Source organism: Colossoma macropomum, unplaced genomic scaffold, assembly GCF_904425465.1.
Source record: "Colossoma macropomum unplaced genomic scaffold, Colossoma_macropomum, whole genome shotgun sequence".
NCBI lineage: Eukaryota > Metazoa > Chordata > Actinopteri > Characiformes > Serrasalmidae > Colossoma > Colossoma macropomum.
The window spans coordinates 14865276-14885277 of NW_023494790.1; the positions used below are offsets into that span (position 1 = coordinate 14865276).

Consider the following 20002-nt stretch of genomic DNA (forward strand, 5'->3'; position numbering starts at 1 on the left):
TTTAAGAAAAAAATCCACATACTTTCTCCAAAATATGTGAAACGCATGCTTCTAAAGTAAGATTCAGCACAAAAATTACCCTTCATAAGTTTAAATGGGACTAAAATCTATCTCAACATTTTTTAACACTTCTGCTTATTGCCACTTTATGATAAGGTCTTGAAGCCTATGGAGGTGATTTTTGTGCCACCATCATAACACAACCATCATTTTACACAAAAAGCCATATGTAAAATTGGAAAAATATTTTTTGAGGAAAATCTTGAAGTTTTCCTTTAACACATCACAGCACTTTGAACTTTGAAATCAATAGATTTGCCATCAGTTCATGCTTGTAAAATTGCTAATTTGTAGCATTTTAAGCTACAATTGTATTGTTATCATGATAAATTTTATTATTGTGATAATAGGTTTGTAAGAGTACATCATTGATATCACTGAAGAAAAATCACCACTAATTTAAAATCTAACAACATAATTTACCATAAACAAGTTGAAATGTCATAAGAACACAAATACTTTGGTGCCAAGTTGATAACAAAATGTAAAAAAGTAACCATGTTAGTGTTCTATGAGGAAAATAATGGATCGGTGGCTTTTAAATGTATTGCTGAAGTAACTGCACTGCCAAACAAAACTAATCAAGAAGCAATCCACAAAACCCAGAAATTGAAATACTTTCGAGACAGACACTGATCATATCAAACTGAAAGTAACATTTAGCCAGTTACCTGAACAACTGATATCTTGATGTGAAGGACTTCAAGAAGTCAAATCCAATTCAGTCTGATAATTAATAAAAATGTTAGCATTGCAGAAATGAATTCAGAAAATGCTTATTTTAAATCTTTGGCATAAGCGTATGGCTTGGCTTAGCTAGCTTAGCTGTAATGTATGTGTAAGCAGAATATAACAATAGCCTTGTGGGTCTATATATTTATTTATTTTATATATTTTTTTAATATTTTTGATTGTATCTTCACTACACTACATTACCGAAACAATACTGTTAACCCAAATTATGTTAACAAAAATAATAATAGTACTGTGAATAATGAAAGTTGCTGTTTACTTTTGTTAAAAACTTGAAAACTGCATGCCACGCTATTTGTTTAGCAGTTTAAGTTAAGGAATGTCTGTTGAATGGAATTTCCTTTTTTGTTGCTGTGATATTGAATCAAGTATTAAGAATCATGTAATTTCACTGGTATCAGCAACAACTGTCAAAACTCATGACATTTCTATTAGCAAATTGACAGCAAATAAAGCAATATGGACAGATGTCAGGAATGTTGGGTGTCACCATCTGTTTATTTAAAACAAAGACATGTATAAATAGCAAACTACACACTTTTTTTACAAGAATGTGCTGCAAAGTGCCATTTTTACTACAACAAACACATATACAGTGTGTTGTGTGATCAATCAATGCAATGTCTGTGCAGAGTGAGTTATGAGGATTGCAAAGAATAAAATCCCCTCCATGATACAACATGTAATTTAGTTGCTCTTCCCACACAATCACACAAATGACTAGGAGACCACACTGTGAAAAGACAGCAGGGATATAGAGAGGAAAAGAGCAAAAGAGCAAGAGAGAAACAGAGCAAGCTATTGCCAAGGTAACAAAGACCGACTCACGCAAATCCTGCGTAGCCAGCCTTCTAAAAACATGCATCAACACCAAATGACAGCAACATACGCCTCCGTTGTTACGCCGCACACTGCTTTTAAAAGCACCAAAAATGCTGCTGCACAATGTGGCACATCCATCCATCCCTACCAGAAGAGAAAGCCTCAGGTTGTGTAAAACTCAAAATCATGTAATGGTGGGTTTTGGAGCACTGGCTCCACGCTGTCTCATAAAACAACACATTAAGAGCATGAGAAATGAGTTAAAGGCCTGTCTCCCCTCCCACACTGCCTAAAAAAAGACAAAAAGAAGATCAGTATTCCTCAGTCAGGAAAGGATAGATGGCTGTTAACGCCTGCCATTGACTAGGAAAGATGGCCTGTGCAAGCCTAAGCCCATACTGTACAATTGAGTCATATAGAGAAACCGTCTTATGTGTCCTTTGGAACGCCGAGGGAGAAGGTCAGCATTGACCAAGGCTTCCACAAATGAGGTTTTAGCATTCCACACAAACAGCTGCGGAAGGCACAGGCTTGGCTCCAATGACAAAGATAAACAAATTCATATACAATGAGAGGTTGTAAGTATTGTCCACCGCTTGACCTTGAGCCTCTAACTCAGACCAAACTGTTCTTCCAACTAAAGGAGAACAGAGATGAAGTAAACAAACTTTCTGAGGAGATCCAATTGGTCTATGTACACCAATTCCAGCTTCTCTTGTGGTATTGTAGACTGCAAAGCCATTGTTCCTCTCAATTCAGGAGACAATTTCTGACCATTTTTTCTCCAACCTAACTTGCAACTCATAGGTATAGAGCAAAAATGTGGATTGTCTGGGGTTCGCTGACAACCAGGTTGAGAACCACTGGGACAAGCTTTGTTTAGCAGTTAACGTAAGGTTTCGCTTAAGATAAGGAGAGACGATCAACCTTCCCAAATCCTTCTGTCTTGCCCATAAACTGGACACAGTTGCTGCTTCTAAGAGGTAAACAATGTGGCCAAAAAGCAGGCATCTCAAGGAGAAGACAAAGGAATAACCTTCAAAACACAGGGTCCGGGAGTGTATGAATTAACCCCTTTTTGTTAAGATCAACGTTATCAATGGAGCCATCTTGAGTGATATTTTGAAGCCCACAGGCTCAAGAAGAAGATATAACAGAGCATCCAACAACCGTGACAGATACCATGAGGGAGACAACAGTCTGGGTACGTTAGGAAGACCGTGTCTTCCTTTCAACATATAATAGGGTGTTGCCCAACCATTGTACCAGCAAAGCAAATGTGACATGAGAGCTGGCCTCCAGGTCATCAGAAAATTCACCAACTAATGGATCAATGCTGTCAAGCTGATCCAAAAGTATTTTCAAAAGTATTTTTAGTAGCTCACTAATATGGACTGGTTTTAGTGGCAGACGGCACATTTCTTTTTTTTTTTCCAGGTTCAGGCACTCTGCCCACAGAAGTACACAGACTATCTGGTGTAAACTGCACGCTAAAATCACCACATCTCTCAGAAACCCACCTGTCACAGAGAATTTAAACTGGCCCTGGTCTGTGCACTGTCAGATGAAATACAAACGATCGTTTATTAAGGTAAATAGCAGTACCAGGCATTTGTATCTCTACTCACCAACAAGCCTTTCAGAGCGATATACAGGTCCAGGAAACATTCATGATGTCCCATGTTAAAACGCTATTCCAGAATTGTGTTTGAAACAGTAGGTCGTAAGTAAACAATATATCCTCATGCATTTGCCGACAAGTACTCCAAGTTTACCTTCATTGCGTATATCTGTTCTCTTGTCCTGCCTCCTCAGTGCAGTTTTACCACCGTTGTATTTCAGGCACTGTTCTCAACTAATTGACTGCTGCTCACAGAGCCGATTAGTGTATTTATTAGTCGACCATGAGTGACATAGACTACTTGACTAGTCTATGCAACTCCAAGTCTTCATTGGCAGTCAGTGTGGGTTAATTTATTGAAATAAAAGCTTGTGAGAACTACATGGAGAGGTAAATTAATAGTGAGATACCGAAGCAAATGCTTAAAAGTCAGCTACTGTAAGGGTACATGAGTCTGTGATCTGCACAATAAAGTCATGATGTTTCTCCAAAGACGCCGCCTTCCCACCCTCCCCCCAGCTTTTAGGGCTGTCGGGACAAAGCAGCCCCAGGCTGGGCCGTAAAACCTGCCCATGACTGGTGCCATTAAGGAGCCAGCTGTGCAGTTGGCGGTGAAGGATCATCTACACTCTCCTCATCCTTACACCTACCACTCAATCTCTCCTTTCCTCCCTCTCTCTCTACCAACAGCAAAACACACGGCTGACACCTTGTACTGTAGATTTACACACTGACAAATCCAGCAAACTCAAATGCCCTTCTATGACACGGTGGCTGACCAAACCGCCATCTGACAAAGAAAACTGAGAGATGACAAATGGCCAAGTGACAAGCAAGAGAGACAGTTTTGCTACTGGCAAACCTGTACAGTCAAACAAAGTCAGCCTGAGGGGAAAAGTCACAGGTAGGCATGCTTGAATAGTATCACCGGCAAAACAGAGGAGAACTAAAAGAACCACTGAATATGGTGCACGGGCATAGCCTGAACAAACTGAGCTAACAGTATTCATTTCCCTGGCAGAGGGGGATTGTGGTTAATTTGTTGCTTTCTGACAACTGATAAAATAAAAAGCAACAGAGACATGGATCATGCTGACAGGAATTATTGACAGCCTGCTCATGGGCTAATGCTGAGGGAGGGACTGGCTTGATTTCCTCCAGAACAGGGCAGCAGCCTTACGCTAATGAAAAACATTAATCTAGGCCCTGTTCACACCAACAAGGCAGCAGAAACAAGGTCAGAAATTGGACATAAAGGAAAATGCTTGAATTCAAGAACTTGCCATAGCTGTCTGTCTCTACAAAGAGACTTAAACTGCTTTAATATCACATCCCATCACACTACTGTTCTGTACTCTGCCAAGTTTGTGTCCATGCATACACAGTTTTTCAGATGAAAAAGGGTGTGTTCTGTAAAATGGGTAAAGATTTTACACAACACCATTGTTATGGCAAAAATACATCATGATATTTGAAGACACACGTATGTATTACAATATTCTTTTGTTCAAAGATTTGATGAGTTAGAAGAGACAAAAAAACAATCAGCAGTGAAAAATATTATGAAAAACTAAGAGTACACTGACTTTGATTAACATTTCACATACTTTGCTCTAGAAAACCCTATTAAGCAGGACTAATTTTATTCTGTTTCAATGACTCATGCAGTATCTCAGTGTTCTTTAAGATGTGACAGATTCACCATATGCTAAGAAAGGTTTACTGCAATAACGTAACGTAATAGTGTGGCACCACATCCACAGAACGCATTAAGGTGACTATGCAAAGAGTTTTCAAATTCTAGAGATTCAGTTCAAGACTGAGCCCTAAACAATAGAAAATCAACAATACACATAATTAGACTGATTAAATACAACTGGTTAATTCAATTAAATTGCCCAATTATACGTAATTTGTGAGAATCTTTTACGTTTTTTACGTTCTGATGTGCTCATAATGCACTTGACTTAGTTATGTGCTTCATGTTTCAACAATGAAGAAAAAGGGGTGGGGACACTTTCTATTCGTGTCCACCATACAAGAACTCCCTTTCAGTCTGCATGATAAAGATCATCCCAAAACACAGCCTTTCATTAACGTCACCCACGCCGGCTGATGAAAATAATGGGTTTTCACGCCACAGCTTTGAAGATTATAAACAGGCACATTGTTCCTCATAGGAGTAATTTCATCTCTCATAGCAGACAGACATGCGGTGCGGTGTGCTTAATCCAACAGCCACTATGGCGAGACCATGTGAACCACGCATGGGGCGCACCGGAGAGAGTGATTGTGAGTGTGTCTAAAAGCTGCTAAGTAGATAGGAACTGTGCATTGCCCATGGCAATGATCACTGAGCATTACAGAGTCACCCAAGTTACGTGGGTCACAATTATATCAGTGTTTCAAAGTATGGAACAAAAACAACTCCAAAAGTGCTTGGTTCGGAAACACAATTTCCATAACGTGAAACAGATAAATGTCAAAAACATACATGTCCGGAAAGAGAAGTGGAACTGTAGATGATTCTATTTTGTTACAATAAAATATTTAGATATCATGAACATAGCTCGAATTTTAAAAATGGTCATCAAATCTCAAGGCAGATTGTGTAAGTGTAAGTTATTTTTGCACATGAAATAACCGATGTGTCCTTCTAGAGAAACTTACTGAGTCACAGTGGTGGTGAAACCAATCCAAAGTGTTCGTACACTCTACTCTAAAAGTTACCACACAAAGTTATTACATGAAATGGTCAGGAATATGTTTCTTAATACTGGAGGAATTGCTTTGTAAAACTTGCGCAAGAAGGTTTTGGGCTAAAATGTGCTTTTAAAACCCATTCATGGTGGAGAGCCACTGTTACCATTACCTTACCATTATCAACATTACATATAAAAACTCAGAAGACACATGCAGGTTCTCTGGTCATTCTGGACAGGAAATAAAATGGCTATAATCGTACGTTAGACATAGTGGCATCTGGTTCAAGTCAGTAAGTTCCTATACAATGCATAATTTCACATCAAACCACTCTGTTTACATCTCAACGATTATTCCAAGAGTTTTCAAAAATCAGTTGAACCCCCATTAATATGACAAGTGATTCTATTATGGTAGCATATAGCGAGTCAACACTTGCTGACCACAGCTGAGGAGTGTCATGGCAACATCATAATATGATGCTTACAGGAGATTCAACACACATCGCTGCTGTGAGAAGAAAACCTCGTATCTCCAGTTTTGACGTGTTTCAGTTTTTGACATAATTTGAAAATGCCTGTTGCCCTTTACATTGTGTGTAAATTCTATAAAGAATGGACCAAAAGAAATGGCCCAAAATGACTTGGAAAAATGTCTGGTTCCATAGGTCTTTTCCTTTTCCTGTAAAGTTATAATTTTGGAGATATGAGGTTTTCTTCCAACAATAGCGATATAAAAGTCATTTATCAGTAGTGTTCGTGATGGGACACATCTTCAAGAGCTGAAATAACCATCACTGTCTCATTAGATACGCACTGTGTCTCGTTATATATATATATATATATATATATATATATATATATATATATGTATGTATATATATATATATATATATATGTATATATATATATATATAAACAGCAACTGTTGGGAACATGTTCGTGTGTTCCCGTGGCAGGACAGGCTGTTCTCAACGTGTGCATTGGTGTGGAAACCTGCCAGTTACACTAGAAGGGAAAACAGTAGATTTATAAGAACAGTATCTTTTCATGTGAGGGGAAAATAAAAGAAAAAAGGTGACAATCTATTGCAAGTGCTTGCTTAAAATCGATTATTCAAATTTACATCCTTAAAATTACAATGTAAGACTGTAAAATTACATTCTTAAAGCATGGAAAGACAATCCTAGGATCTTTTATAGCTTAGTTGGTGGAAGATCATTTTCTTATACACCGATCAGGCATATTATGACCATCTCCTTGTTTCCATGCTCATTGTCCATTTTATCAGCTCCACTTACTATATAGGTGCACTTTGTAGTTCTACAATTAGAGACTATGGTCCATCTGTTTCTCTGCATACTTTGTTAGCCCCCTTTTACCCTGCTCTTCAATGGTCAGGACCCCCATGGACCATCACAGAGCAGGTACTATTTGGGGGATCATTCTTAGCACTGCAGTAACACTGACGTGCTGGTGGTGTGTTAGTGTGTGTTGCGCTGGTCTGAGTGAATCAGACACAGCAGTGCTGCTGGAGTTTTTAAACACCTCAGTGTCACTGCTGGACTGAGAATAGTCCACCAACCAAAAATATTCAGCCAACAGTGTCCTGTGGGCAGCATCCTGTGACCACTGATGAAGGTCTAGAGAATGACCAACACAAACTATGCTGACACATATGAGCTGCTGTCTCTGACTTTTCATCTACAAGGTGTACCAACAAGGTAATAGAGCGGACAGTAAGCGGGCACAGTGTTTAAGAACTTCAGTAGCACTGCTGTATCTGATCCACTCGCACCAGCACAACACACACTAACACACCACCACCATGTCAGTCTTACTGCAGTGCTAAGAATGATCCACCTCCCAAGTAGTACCTGCTCTGTGAGGGTCCATGGGGTTTTTGACCACTGAAGAACAGGGTAAAAGGGGTCTAACAAAGTATGCAGAGAAACAGATGTACTACACTAATTACTAATTACTAATGTAATTGTAGAACTACAAGGTGCACCTTTATAGTAAGTGGAGCTGATAAAATGGACAATGAGCGTGGAAACAAGGAGGTGGTCATAATGTCATGCCTGATTGAGAGTGTGTGTGTGTGTGTGTGTGTGTGTGTGTGTGTGTGTGTGTGTGTGTGTGTGTATGTACACATATATATATATATACACACACACACACACAAACATACACACACTAGATCAATTGAGTAATCTTCACAGCCCTAATTTGTCATAAACCTAAACATCACAGCAGCTCCTCCTTAAAGAGTGAAATGAAGACGCGAGGAAGAGGAGAGCCGGAGGAGGAGAGGGAGGACTGAAGCCCGCCAAAGGCGAAAGCTCTTTAATGGGGCCTGAGGAGAATGATGGCTGAGCTCATTCCCTGCCTGCAATTCCCAGGTCACCTTCTGTCATAAGATATGGCCCGCGCGGTCAGGGCCAGGGGGAGCGGAACAATCGGCCGCTTCGGTATCGGAGGGACACGTATATCAAAAGGCCAGCACAGACAAAGGCCAAAGCGTGCAGGAGAGGAGAGAGAGAGGCGAGGTGCTGAGTAAGGGCGATCGAGCAGCAATAAAAGTCTGCATTCTCCTGAAACAGCAGCCATAAATAATCAAGCTCTGAATGAAACTGTGCACGGGAGAGGGACAGGAGAGCGACAAGAGTGAGTGAGTGAGATAGGGAAGGAGAGAGAGAGAGAGAGAGAGAGAGCGCGAAAAATAAAGGAAACAATGGTATTCGTAAGGCTAGACAGCAGCACAATGCACGTGCATTGTGGGTAATTACTGTTTAGTGAGATACTGTGATGACAATACAGCTTTACAAAGGAGTGCAGTCCAGAGATACTATTAGCATTAGCATGCAATGACCTGTGGGATAGCTTAGGCTATCTGAGCTCACGTCCCTGCCTTTAACACTTCGACAAAAATATTTATGACCATTTCCCCTTCGCAGTGACTTGACGACGCTTTCTGTGCCAATTTCATTCGTCAATCGGACGCAAATGCACTTTTCTACCTCAAATGCACATGTGTAAAATGAGGGACTATTGTGGAAAATACAAGATGGATATATTCCATGCACAGCTGATTAAAAATTCCACTTGATTTACTAAAGTTTGAGAAAATTGCTGTGGACGGTATTGAATGGATTTCTATCTTTCAAAGCCAGGTGTACAATTATAGCATTGTCTCAAAGTCATGCTGTTTGGAGACGCCATTTGACAATGGACACAGTCATAGCAAGACAGAGACAGGAGTCTTGGACATATGTTGACAGAATATTTACCAAAATAATAATATTCTTTCATTTCTCAGGCTCAGACATAAGTGTGAGAAGATGCAAAATATGCCGTGATGTGGCTGCAATAAGCATGTGGTCCATGTTGTTTCAGAAATTCTATTTTTTGAGGCTAAGCAGAATAGCACACCCGTAGAATGTTTAGGTGGAAAAGAACACCACTATACCCTTTTCCCTGAACTTTCCTTTTCTGTTTTGTCTCAAGCTTGTTAACGGCTCCACTATTTCACTGCACCTCACAAGCGTGCAGTTAGTAAAAGAGTAGTTTGCAGTCCTCTGCGTAGTCTTAGTAAACAAAGTTTCAGGCACACTGTCCATATTAGCCTGACTGGTATATATTACTTGGCTGAGAATATTGGCTAATATTGGTGATGATGGTAATGTTATCGGTATCAACGAAATTACTGCTGATAATTAGAGACTTCTGGTCGCAACATTGCTGGGATACAAACTTGCAATCTACCGACAAAACGGCAAAACTTTGTGTCACTGGAGAAACAAATGAGATACTCACTATACAACAGTAATACAGGCTGATCTGGTCAATTTTAACACATAATCACATGGTTAAAACAATAAAAATATATAAAATGTAATCAAATCTAAAATTTAGCATCAGAATAACAAACACCGAATTATTTATGAAAAGCCCCAAAGAAAAATGAGAAATAATTTTACAGAAACCAAAACTGCAAAGAAAGTAGCTCCGCCCCCAGAGCTACAACATTAACATTATTTAGGACTGTGAGTTTCTGTTTATTTGAAGTATAAAATATAAACACAAATTATCGGTTATAGGAATTTTTAGCCCATGAAAATCACCACAAAATTTTCATTTTGGTCAGACCCTACTGCTGACAGAGCTCAATTTGCTTTAGCTATGTTCAGCATCCATTCAGAAGTGACCCAGGATAACACTGGCTCATTGTTCACCGGGCTGTTGCCTTTCACGGTAGATAAGATTATCTCTCGGCAGTTAAATGGCACATTACAGGAAAAAAACAAGTGATAATACAACCATTTCAAACGTAGCATGGTTATTTAGAAAGGAGAAAAAATATCTTCTAAACCCCTTGAAAGAAGAACCATAAACATCACATTGAATAAATATCAGATAAGCTCTTTTTTGTTTGTTTATTATGAATTTGTACCAATAGAGGACAAATATATCAACGCTTACACAACGAGGGGCTTACAGCCCAGACGCATGCTCTTTAGGGGAAAGGTGGATGATGACACATGGTGGGTTGTCGCTGTTATGCTTGTCTGTTCGACTACGGTTTCTCTTTGAACTCTTATCTCCTGTGCCTGGGCCAGATGGCGCTGTGCTGCACAGCGTTACATAATCAAAACAGCGTGCACATTTCCTCAGCAACACGCCGTTCATCTGAGCACTGTTTAACATTTTACAGCCTCTCTCTCTCTCTCTCTCTCTCTCTCTCTCTCTCTCTCACACTCTCTCTCTCACACACACACACACACACACACACACACTCAGCCCCTCCGTCATGTCTCTTTCAGCTGCCGCCACACCCTCTGTTATTTTCCCAAACTGCTCAGCAGGGCCTACAAACCCTCCGAACAAATAATGACATTATTGTCAGATGCGAGTCACTGATACAAGCTAAAAGACCTCAAAACCCCAAATTATGTCACTGCAGCCCAACACGCAACAAAAAAAGGCTTCCCACTTCTTTCCCAAGCTTTTGTGATTGGAGAAAAAGCATGCACAGCTGCAGCTTTGCACACTACTAGGCACGTGTCTGCAAACACAACAGCAAAGGCACTGGCTGTGTCTGAAACATTAAAAAACGCTGCCTACTCAGACAGTATTCTGAGGCAGGAAGGAATGAAGTCATGTCAGAATCGAGTCTGGTTTCTATACAAATATATGTAAAAGATAAAGATTTAAATAGCCAGTCTCTCTTTCACCTAGTTGTAAACAAATGCTATTTTAAAAACATGTGCCTGTTTTTTGTTGTGTAGACATCAGTTTGTAAAGTGGCTGTTAAAATAATGGTATTTTTAATGTAATTAAAGCTGCACTATGTATGTGTAATTCATATGTGTAACATATGAAATGTGTAATTGCACACAACGTGTGGAAGAACATTCTGTAACGTGGACTTCAGTGCTTCAGACTTCTCTGAGCAGATGAATCTGATCACGGCAAACATGCTGAAAGAGAATTCAAATAGAACAAGGATGTAAGTATCTACTACTGTCATCATATCTTCATCAATATAATGTAAACTTTGCACTGAGGACCTTCTTTCTGAGCTTGTGTGTGTGACGTTAACATGTAAAGACATATGATGTGGTCCAAAAAACTTCTCGCAGCAGCGCATGGAGGCCATATTTTAGCCTTTTTTTCTCCTGACACAGCAATACTACTTTTTTCAACTTAATCAAAAAAATCTTACATAGCGCTGCTGTAAAATATAGCCATTTTCTTTTTCCTTCAGTTTATTTCTAAAAAAGTATTCAACTTGGCTATTATTTTTTTTATTTCATAATTTCAGAACAAGCATGGTAGCTCTTTATTATGTCTGTTTGTTAATTTAGCTCATGTAAGCTCACGTCCGCTGCAAGCGTCTGTTTGCTAATTCAGCTAATATAACCTGAGGTTCAAGGTAAGCTAATGCTTAGGCAGCCTAGCCAATAAACCCAGTGAAAATTTAGTGCTTTTTTTAGCAGTAAATCTTTTGTCCGTGAGGCGAATGTTTCATGTATGTAAGACACCACATTTTGTTTATAAAAACTTCAGGAAGCTAGGCTTCTTAAAAGACATTTTTCAGGGTAAAAGATAATGACAGCCAATGCTAACAGCTAAATGCTAACCAACAGCAATGAGCTGTCGGTGTGCTGGCAATGTTGTGATGTATTTGATGTAAAGCTCGGCATCAAGCAAGGTAGCGATACTGCTGCCTTTGCGAGAAATTCTATCACAAATGAAAGATCCAGGCTCCGACCACATTCACAGCAACTGTTACTAGGCCTGTCACCATTATTACAAAATTTTTGCAAAAGTTTTAATTCATTGCAGTTATGTTCCAAAGTTGTCAGCTTTCACAATTATATTTTCACACAATCATGTGTTCACAACAGTGTGAATTTAGCACGTTTTTAATAGTTTGACTGAGGCAAAAAGCAGAAAATGCATTTATTGAGACTGATTATGGCTCTTACGAAAAAAAACAAAACTGCCAATTTCTGGATGGTGCAATGAAACCTTTAGAGGGCAACAGTAAGTATTTTTATTAATTTGAGCTGGAGCTCTGTCCGTTTTAAGTGGGGAGCTATAAAGACGCTCAGCATACTTCTTGTGAAAAAGAAGTTTGCAAGGGTTGCGCGAAGCCAAAAGCACCTTTGTGAGCTTAGAGGCTTACACTACACTACTGCAAGTGAGGCCATGACATTTTATAAGTTCCATCACTAGAAAACAATTTTATCACAGTAAGGCGACATGCAAAATGCTGCATGAATGCTGCAAGAACCTTGTGAACCTAAACACAAGATAACTATGTTCTGGTGCTTACCACTAGTTAGTACTACTGAATAACAGACTTAACATCTTACATTTAGGAAGTATTCATTATTTATTTAACAAATGTGTGTTTAACTGTGAAATACTTGTGTTGCTGCCGAAGTGCCTAGCATACCTCTTGTGAAACAAGTTCAAGTTGTCCATCTTTGTTTCATGGCCTGCCTCTTTTTACTCACCAATCACAGGCTTTGTTGAGTAGTGGTTTTGACCATAGAGTTCGCCCAGCTGCTATGTGCACTAAAGCCCCGTGCAACGTCTGTGGTTGTCTGTTTTCTCCGCAACTGTGTCATTTTGTTCGGCAAAGCCAGGCGACCGTCATTGATATGAGAAATATGCTGAGACCTTAAATATCGACAGCTAGGAATCAAGGTTTACCCACGTTAGGCTTTTACTTATAGCTGAATACAATGAACAACAGGAACAATTATTTATACGCCAACTAATGGTCAGATAAAAAGGCCTTACTGTACATTTCAGAAGCTCTGTAGAACACTGACAATTCCTTTCAACCTAATAATTAACTGAAGTATTCATTGTCTGTCAAAATATTTAAAATAAAAGTGTTATACATTTCAAATCCTATTTCATTTGTAAATCACCAAACACACCAGATCCAACTTCTCAGCTCATTAGCAAGAACTGAAATCTGAAATTTGCAAAATCACTGAAAGTGTGTGAGGACAGAAAAAAAAAAAACACTAAAATGTGTAAAACAGGAGATGACTGCAAGTGTCTGTTTTTTAATGCCTTTGTACTAACTCAAAAGAGTAAAAGCTTGTCAGATACCAGGTGGAAGTTGTACTTTCGGTCAACAATAACTCTTGTGTAACTAAGTCTATAGCAACAGGTGGTGCTCCACCAGAGTTCATTTCCACAAGCCAGTAAAACTTAAAAGGGACTTTGGGAATAAGTGAGCTCAGCTTACAAGTCAGGTTACAAAGTCCAACTATTTTAACCACTCAACATTTAACTGCGGTAAAAGACAGTACTGTTTACGCCTGTTAGAAGTGATGGACCGCAGCATGTTTTATTTGCATGTGTAGATAGCTCCTTTCTTGAACTAAACCTTAAGGGCAACAGTAAATGAGACAAAACAAGAGAGAGGACAAAAGAGAACAGTGGTGGAGTGAGGGTAGAATTATTCAGCAAATTTCCTCAGCAGTGAGAATGCGCTTAATTGATATTGATATGTTAACAAAACAACATGACACAGCTCTTTCCGAGGATACATGTCTCATTTGTTAAATTCAGCAAATAAACAGTAATAGTGCATTAAAATGCGCAGACAAGTTCTCTGTAGAAGATGTCTACTTATTTTCACTTGGAAAATCAATAAAATGTGTCATTTGACCATGGGTGCCCAAACTTTCACATATGACTGTATTCATTCCACTGTTTAGCATTTCAAAGCTTTCTTTTTTTAATGCACAAAAAATGCACCCTAACCCATAATACATTTTGTCTGAAAATGCTTTTAGATTCAACAGATATTGTTCATGTATGAAAAAAAACAAACAAAAAAGAGCTAGTTTAGCTGAACACATTGTAAATTCATGCCTTTTTAAAAGCGGTTTATTTGCAAGGGGGGTTATATTAGCCAGTTCTAAATTCTGAAGGGGTGGATTTTTTTTGTTTAATTGCTTTTTTAAATAAATGCTCACCTACTGAACTAAATTGTTTCATAGTCTTTCTGTTGTGTCTCAGAAAAACACCATGCTACATTGCATGAAAATATGGCATCATGACATATTTTTGCCACGTTGTGCACCCCTAGCTGAGCGAGCGCAACAGGACTCACCAGAGCGGGCCACTGGATCTGCTTGGCACGGGTCGTCTGTAGCTGTGAGCCCTCCTTCCTCTTGGCCCAGACAAGTTGCTGCTCCAACAGAAAGATCCGGAAGTCCTCGTACACCTTCACCCACTCGCGCTTCTCCCACTCCAAATCATCAAACTCCACATACACCTAAAACAGGACAGACGGCAAGGGCTTATTAGCAGAACAACATGGATTAGGCTTAAGAGTTTTTCCACCCACAATTTTAAAGAAGTGCTTCTTTTTCCCACCAGCTTTATTTCTAGAGGGGGGGGGGTTGTAGGGGGCAGTTTGTTTAAGTTGCAGCATCTGAGCCAAGTTTACAAAGCTGGCATGAACTTGTTGGGTTTCAGGGAGCTGTGTTGTGTCTCGGAGCTGTACAATGGTTACAGTGGGACTTTGGGGAATCCCCCCAGAAAGATACAAACTATCAAGGGAGAGAGAGAGAGAGAGAGAGAGAGAGAGAGAGAGAGAGAGAGAGAGAGAGAGAGAGAGAGAAAGAGAAAGAGAGAAAGAGAGAAAGAGAGAGAGAGAGAGAGAGAGAGAGAGAGAGAGACAGCGTTCCTGGAGAGTTAATCACAGCCTGCAGTAGAGCTAACACACATGTTTGGAGCTGGATGAATGTGGGGGTTTTGCAAAAAAAGAAGGAAGAAATGAGGCGTGAATTCCCAGCAACACTGCAACGATCATATTTTCAGACAAAGTGAGAAGAAAGTGCTCTTTGTGGGGGACACACATTAATGATTAAATGAAATCCTGACGGCCAAAAGTTATTTTGGCCTGAAGTCTTCTAAACGCTGAAAAGAATTTGAGGCTGGCAGCAACTTCTGAAACCTAAATAACTCATTCCCTTTGTTTTTCTGTAGCCTCTATCGACGATGTACAGTCTGAAAAATTAAAATGGTCAGGGTCATTCATGCTGGACTCCTTCAGACTCTAACAGACAGCTGTACACAGTTAATTTTTCGAGCAGCGTTGGTGGTATAGCCATATATAAACCCACTGTCTTCTGATCTTATGTGTCACTAAGAGGTGGGTATGGTCACTGAAGTGCTGCCATCGATGACTATCGAGCAGAGCCACCATTTCTTCCAGGGGAACAGTCACTGCTCACCGATCCACAAAGCCTAGATGACAGGTTAATCAATAATAGAAATAATCGTTAGCTGTACTGTGCTCTATCATAAAAATGCTTCCTGTATGTCTTCTAACCTGGTGGTTGTTAAAATGAAGGGTGCAGTGTGAGGGTCGCGAGGGATCCTATGCCTTTTTTGTGTTTTGTTTTTTTAGTTTTTTGTCTTTGCTGTCATGAAGTCTGGAATACACCAAGGTTGCTTTAGCCAAATTTGTGCCGTTGATATTTCATGTTGAATGACACTGAGCAGTAGGCCAACACGCTCATTCTAATGCCAAGACATACGCTCATTCTAATACCAAAACATACAGTGCTGTGCAAAAGTCAGAGACCACCCTTCAGTTATTTAATTTCCAGTCAAAACTGCCATTAAGAACATATGCAAATCAAACAAAGAAGCTGCTGTTGATCGCAGAACAATGACTCCAGACCACAACATCACTGAATGTGTGTGGGATTATGTGGATCACAAGAAGCTGACAATGAAACCAACTTCTAAGACTGAACTTTGAAGGTGTGGAAAACTATCCCTGTAGATTTCTTTTAAAAACTGCAAGCAAGTCTCTTTAAAAGAATGGAAGCTGTAATAAAGGTGGAGGGTAGGCACTCTAAATACTGTAAAAATATATTATCTTTAATTGTTGAAGCTTCTGTGTAACTTTGTATTTGCATTTATCCCACCCTAGCACCCAGCAAGTCTGGAGATGGTATTGCACGTCATGGTGCTAAGGCACTCAAACATCACTATGTTGAGCATTTGCCATGATTATTTTATTATTTTTCTATTCGTCTCACTATATAATAGGTTACGCCTATATTGTTAAAAAATCCGTGCTTCAAAGGTTCTTTAGAAAAGGCAGTTGTTCTATATAGAACCATGAACACTGAACCATTTGCATGGGTGGAGTGGTTTTTCAGATAAAGAATGAGAATGTGCTGTATATGATCCTATTTAGCACCAAAAAGGATTTTTCTATTGTTACAAGCTTGACATTGAACAACAACAACAGAAGAATCCTTTTTGGGCACTATTGGTGGTTGGTATGGAATAGAGGATAACACTTCTGCCTTCTATGCTGTACTACTGGGGTTCAAGCACCCTACCCGATACCAATAAGAGTCCTTGGGCAAGACTGCTAACGTTACCTTCGCCTACCTGTGTAAAATGATCAAATTCTAAGTTGCTCTGGATAAGAGCATCTGCCAAATGCTGTAAATTTATGAACTCTTTTCAAAAAGGTTCTATATAGAACACAACACATTCTCCATCAATCTGAAGAACCATTTCACCATGCAAAGAACCCTTTTAGCATGCAAAAGGTTCTATGAGTGTTTATGGTTCTCTATAGAACCACTGTCTTTACTAAAGAACCCTTGATGAACCTTCTTTTCTTTTTTTAGATTGTACGTTTCCTTCTTTTATCATGGTATGCTCTTGCTCTTGTTTTGCTCAAAATAAGGTATAGCAAGAAAAAAGAAGACTCAAAGCTTAAGTTTGTCTTATTTCACGTCATAGATCTTGTCAGTCTCAGGACAAGCATGGGGGCTAGTGTGAAAACATTTTGGGAACCCTGTTCTAATGTACACTATATAATAGGACTGCTTTTAAATGTAGACTAATGAAGCAATGTGAAGAGTGGAGGTGAGGTAACAAATGGAGGGAAACCTCCTCTTCCTCCTGTTGCACATGCACTGAAATGCCCTATAGCAGTAGCAGTAGCAGCAGCTTACGCCACGCTGGCTAACAGACAGCCGTTGCGTAATGTGGACTCAAACCAAAAATGATTCACTGCGCCTGCTGCGTTTTTAATCACTCTGACAGCCTTTCAGAGCCTCCTCCTTACTCTTTACTGCGTAAATGACTGTGTGTCGGAGTGAGAGAGCGAAACAGGTGAGGAGCACCCTTTATCTCTATATACTCAAAAAAATTAATTATGGCCATCATAAACATTAAGCAAATATTTTACATAAAACTTATTTTAAAAACTTTACTTATTTATATTGATTAGAAGCAACCCAATTTGGATAAATCCAAAACAGATTTAATTTAACTGTATAAGACCTATTTGATTTTTTCCACTAAATCTTATTAGGAGGCAGTGCGCATGTGCAATAGTAACAGGAAATGCATCATCAATGAGGAAATTGCTTCAGCTGGCATGGTTGACATGAAATAGCTCTTTTTATTTTTACAATCTCCTGCCATCCTTTGTTATACAGTGCAACTGCAATGAAATAGTGATGCGCATTAACTTGTGTTTTTAATTTTTTTGACCATATATTAATGTTTCATTTTGCTTATTTTGAGAGATACTCCAGACAACACCAGCGAACTAGCTAGCTAGCATCCTTGCTAGGTCTGCTGTCATGTTAATGGGTACAAAAGTCTTGCAGTGTGCCTCAGCAAATACAGTTTAATACAGTTTGGACTACAATAAATGTTTGTGAATTAAACATGTATTGTCATTTAATACATTCACACAGTCTTAGTAATTGTGCTGTGAATACAGAAGGTATTATTAATTCTTCAGAAATACATAAATGTTATGTAAAAGAATTGCATAAATCCTACAAGTACTTTTAATTTAAACGTTATTTAATTCATTCAGGTTTATTGAACATGATGGAGAAACAAATTATAATATAATTTTTTACATTGGATTTATGTATTTAAGTCAAACGGAAAATTGACATGTAACCCTTACCTTTTACCCACCAGTTTTAAAGGGGATTTTTCAGAGTTTCTGCATAATTAAGTCTTTAACATGTACAGAAGGTCATTCAGGGTGGTTTGACGCAAAATACTTTGTTCTAGAGAAACTTACCAAGTCAGAATTGCTCAAAGTGGTGGTGATAAAATCCATCTAAAGAGTTTAATTCCTCTAAAAGCTACATCAGAGAAAGTTATTACATGAAATGGTTATGAATATGCTGTCTGATGCCTGAGAGTTTTGGCCTAATACGTATGTTCAAAATCCATTAAAGGTGGAGAGGTACATACAGGGCGCTGTCAGGCAAAAAAGTCCTCAGAGAAAATGGATTTTTTTCAGATTTACAACTATCATATCAACATTTCATACAAACACGTACAATACTTGTGTAGGTTAATTTTGGACAGTAAATAAAATGGCTATACATGCACTGTAGACACTGTAACCCCTGGTTCCTATCACCACCACTGTGAAAAGATGGTAAGTTTCTCTACACTGCACCATTTCACATCAAACCACTCAAAGATTTTATTTACCTTTTTAACCACTGAATTACCATGGAATTTGTCTATAATTTACGCTTGCTTTGCATTTGCATTGGCTCTGATCCCTACTGGCTCTCTTTCTCCACCTCAATTCAATCACATTCGATTCAGTTCAATTGCTTTAACTTCTTTAAATTTCTCCATAATAATTCTGTTTTTATGTAAAATGGTGCACTGTAAAGAAACTCACCAATACTTTACAGTGGTGGTGACAGGACCCAGGGGTCATGATGTCTACAATACAGATATAGCCATTTTATTTACTGTCCAAAATGACCAGTGCAATATAAGGTTCATAAATGTTAAAATAGTTTTAAATTTGGGAAAGAAAAGGTAGTATTTTACCTTACAATGCCCTTCATGTACCGCTCTGCCATGAATTGAGTTTTAGGTCAAAGTTTTATATCAAAATTATCGTCTCAGGTGTCCGCAGGATATTGTAAACCATTTCATGTAATAACTTTTTGTAAGATAGTTACACACGTCCATTAACCCCCTAATTATACAGGTATTTTGAACATTTAGTGGAATTCCCCTTTAAACACTGCAAACTGCAGAAACATAAGAGGAGATAAAAAAAATCTAATACACACACATATACAGAGACACGTATTGCTGTCCAAAGAAAAACAAGCATCTCTAATATGCAAAGTTTACAGTAGAGGGCAAAAACATTTACTTGCAATGCAAGTTAAGATAAAGAGGTTTTATTCCAAGCAATTCTGGAGCATTTCTATTGATCTATTCATCATGAAATTTTCACAGGACCGCTGCTCTGTTCAAATGATGTTGAAAAGTAAAAATCGAAAAAAAAATGGAGATACAATAAAGAAAAGCCTAAACTAGTCTGAACCAAACTGGTCTCTCCTCTCTCTCATTCCTTCAGTGTGACTGCCCCCCCCCCTTATGTTGGTTGGCAGGAGTGACACACCACTCCCATACTCCAGTCTCCACTGCAGGGATCATGAAGCCTGGCTTTTCCCCTCACTCT

At 38.9% G+C, this 20002-nt stretch overlaps 1 protein-coding gene across 2 annotated transcripts in view; it reads right to left on the minus strand.

Annotated features, from left to right (window-relative positions):
• jmjd1cb (jumonji domain containing 1Cb) overlaps positions 1-20002 on the minus strand; it is a 187651-nt gene that overhangs the window by 100418 nt on the left and 67231 nt on the right. For both annotated transcript variants that reach the window (XM_036572263.1, XM_036572264.1), the window contains exon 2: positions 14606-14770. In XM_036572263.1, the coding sequence (XP_036428156.1) occupies positions 14606-14770 (165 nt within the window). The remainder of the gene's footprint in view (positions 1-14605; positions 14771-20002) is intronic.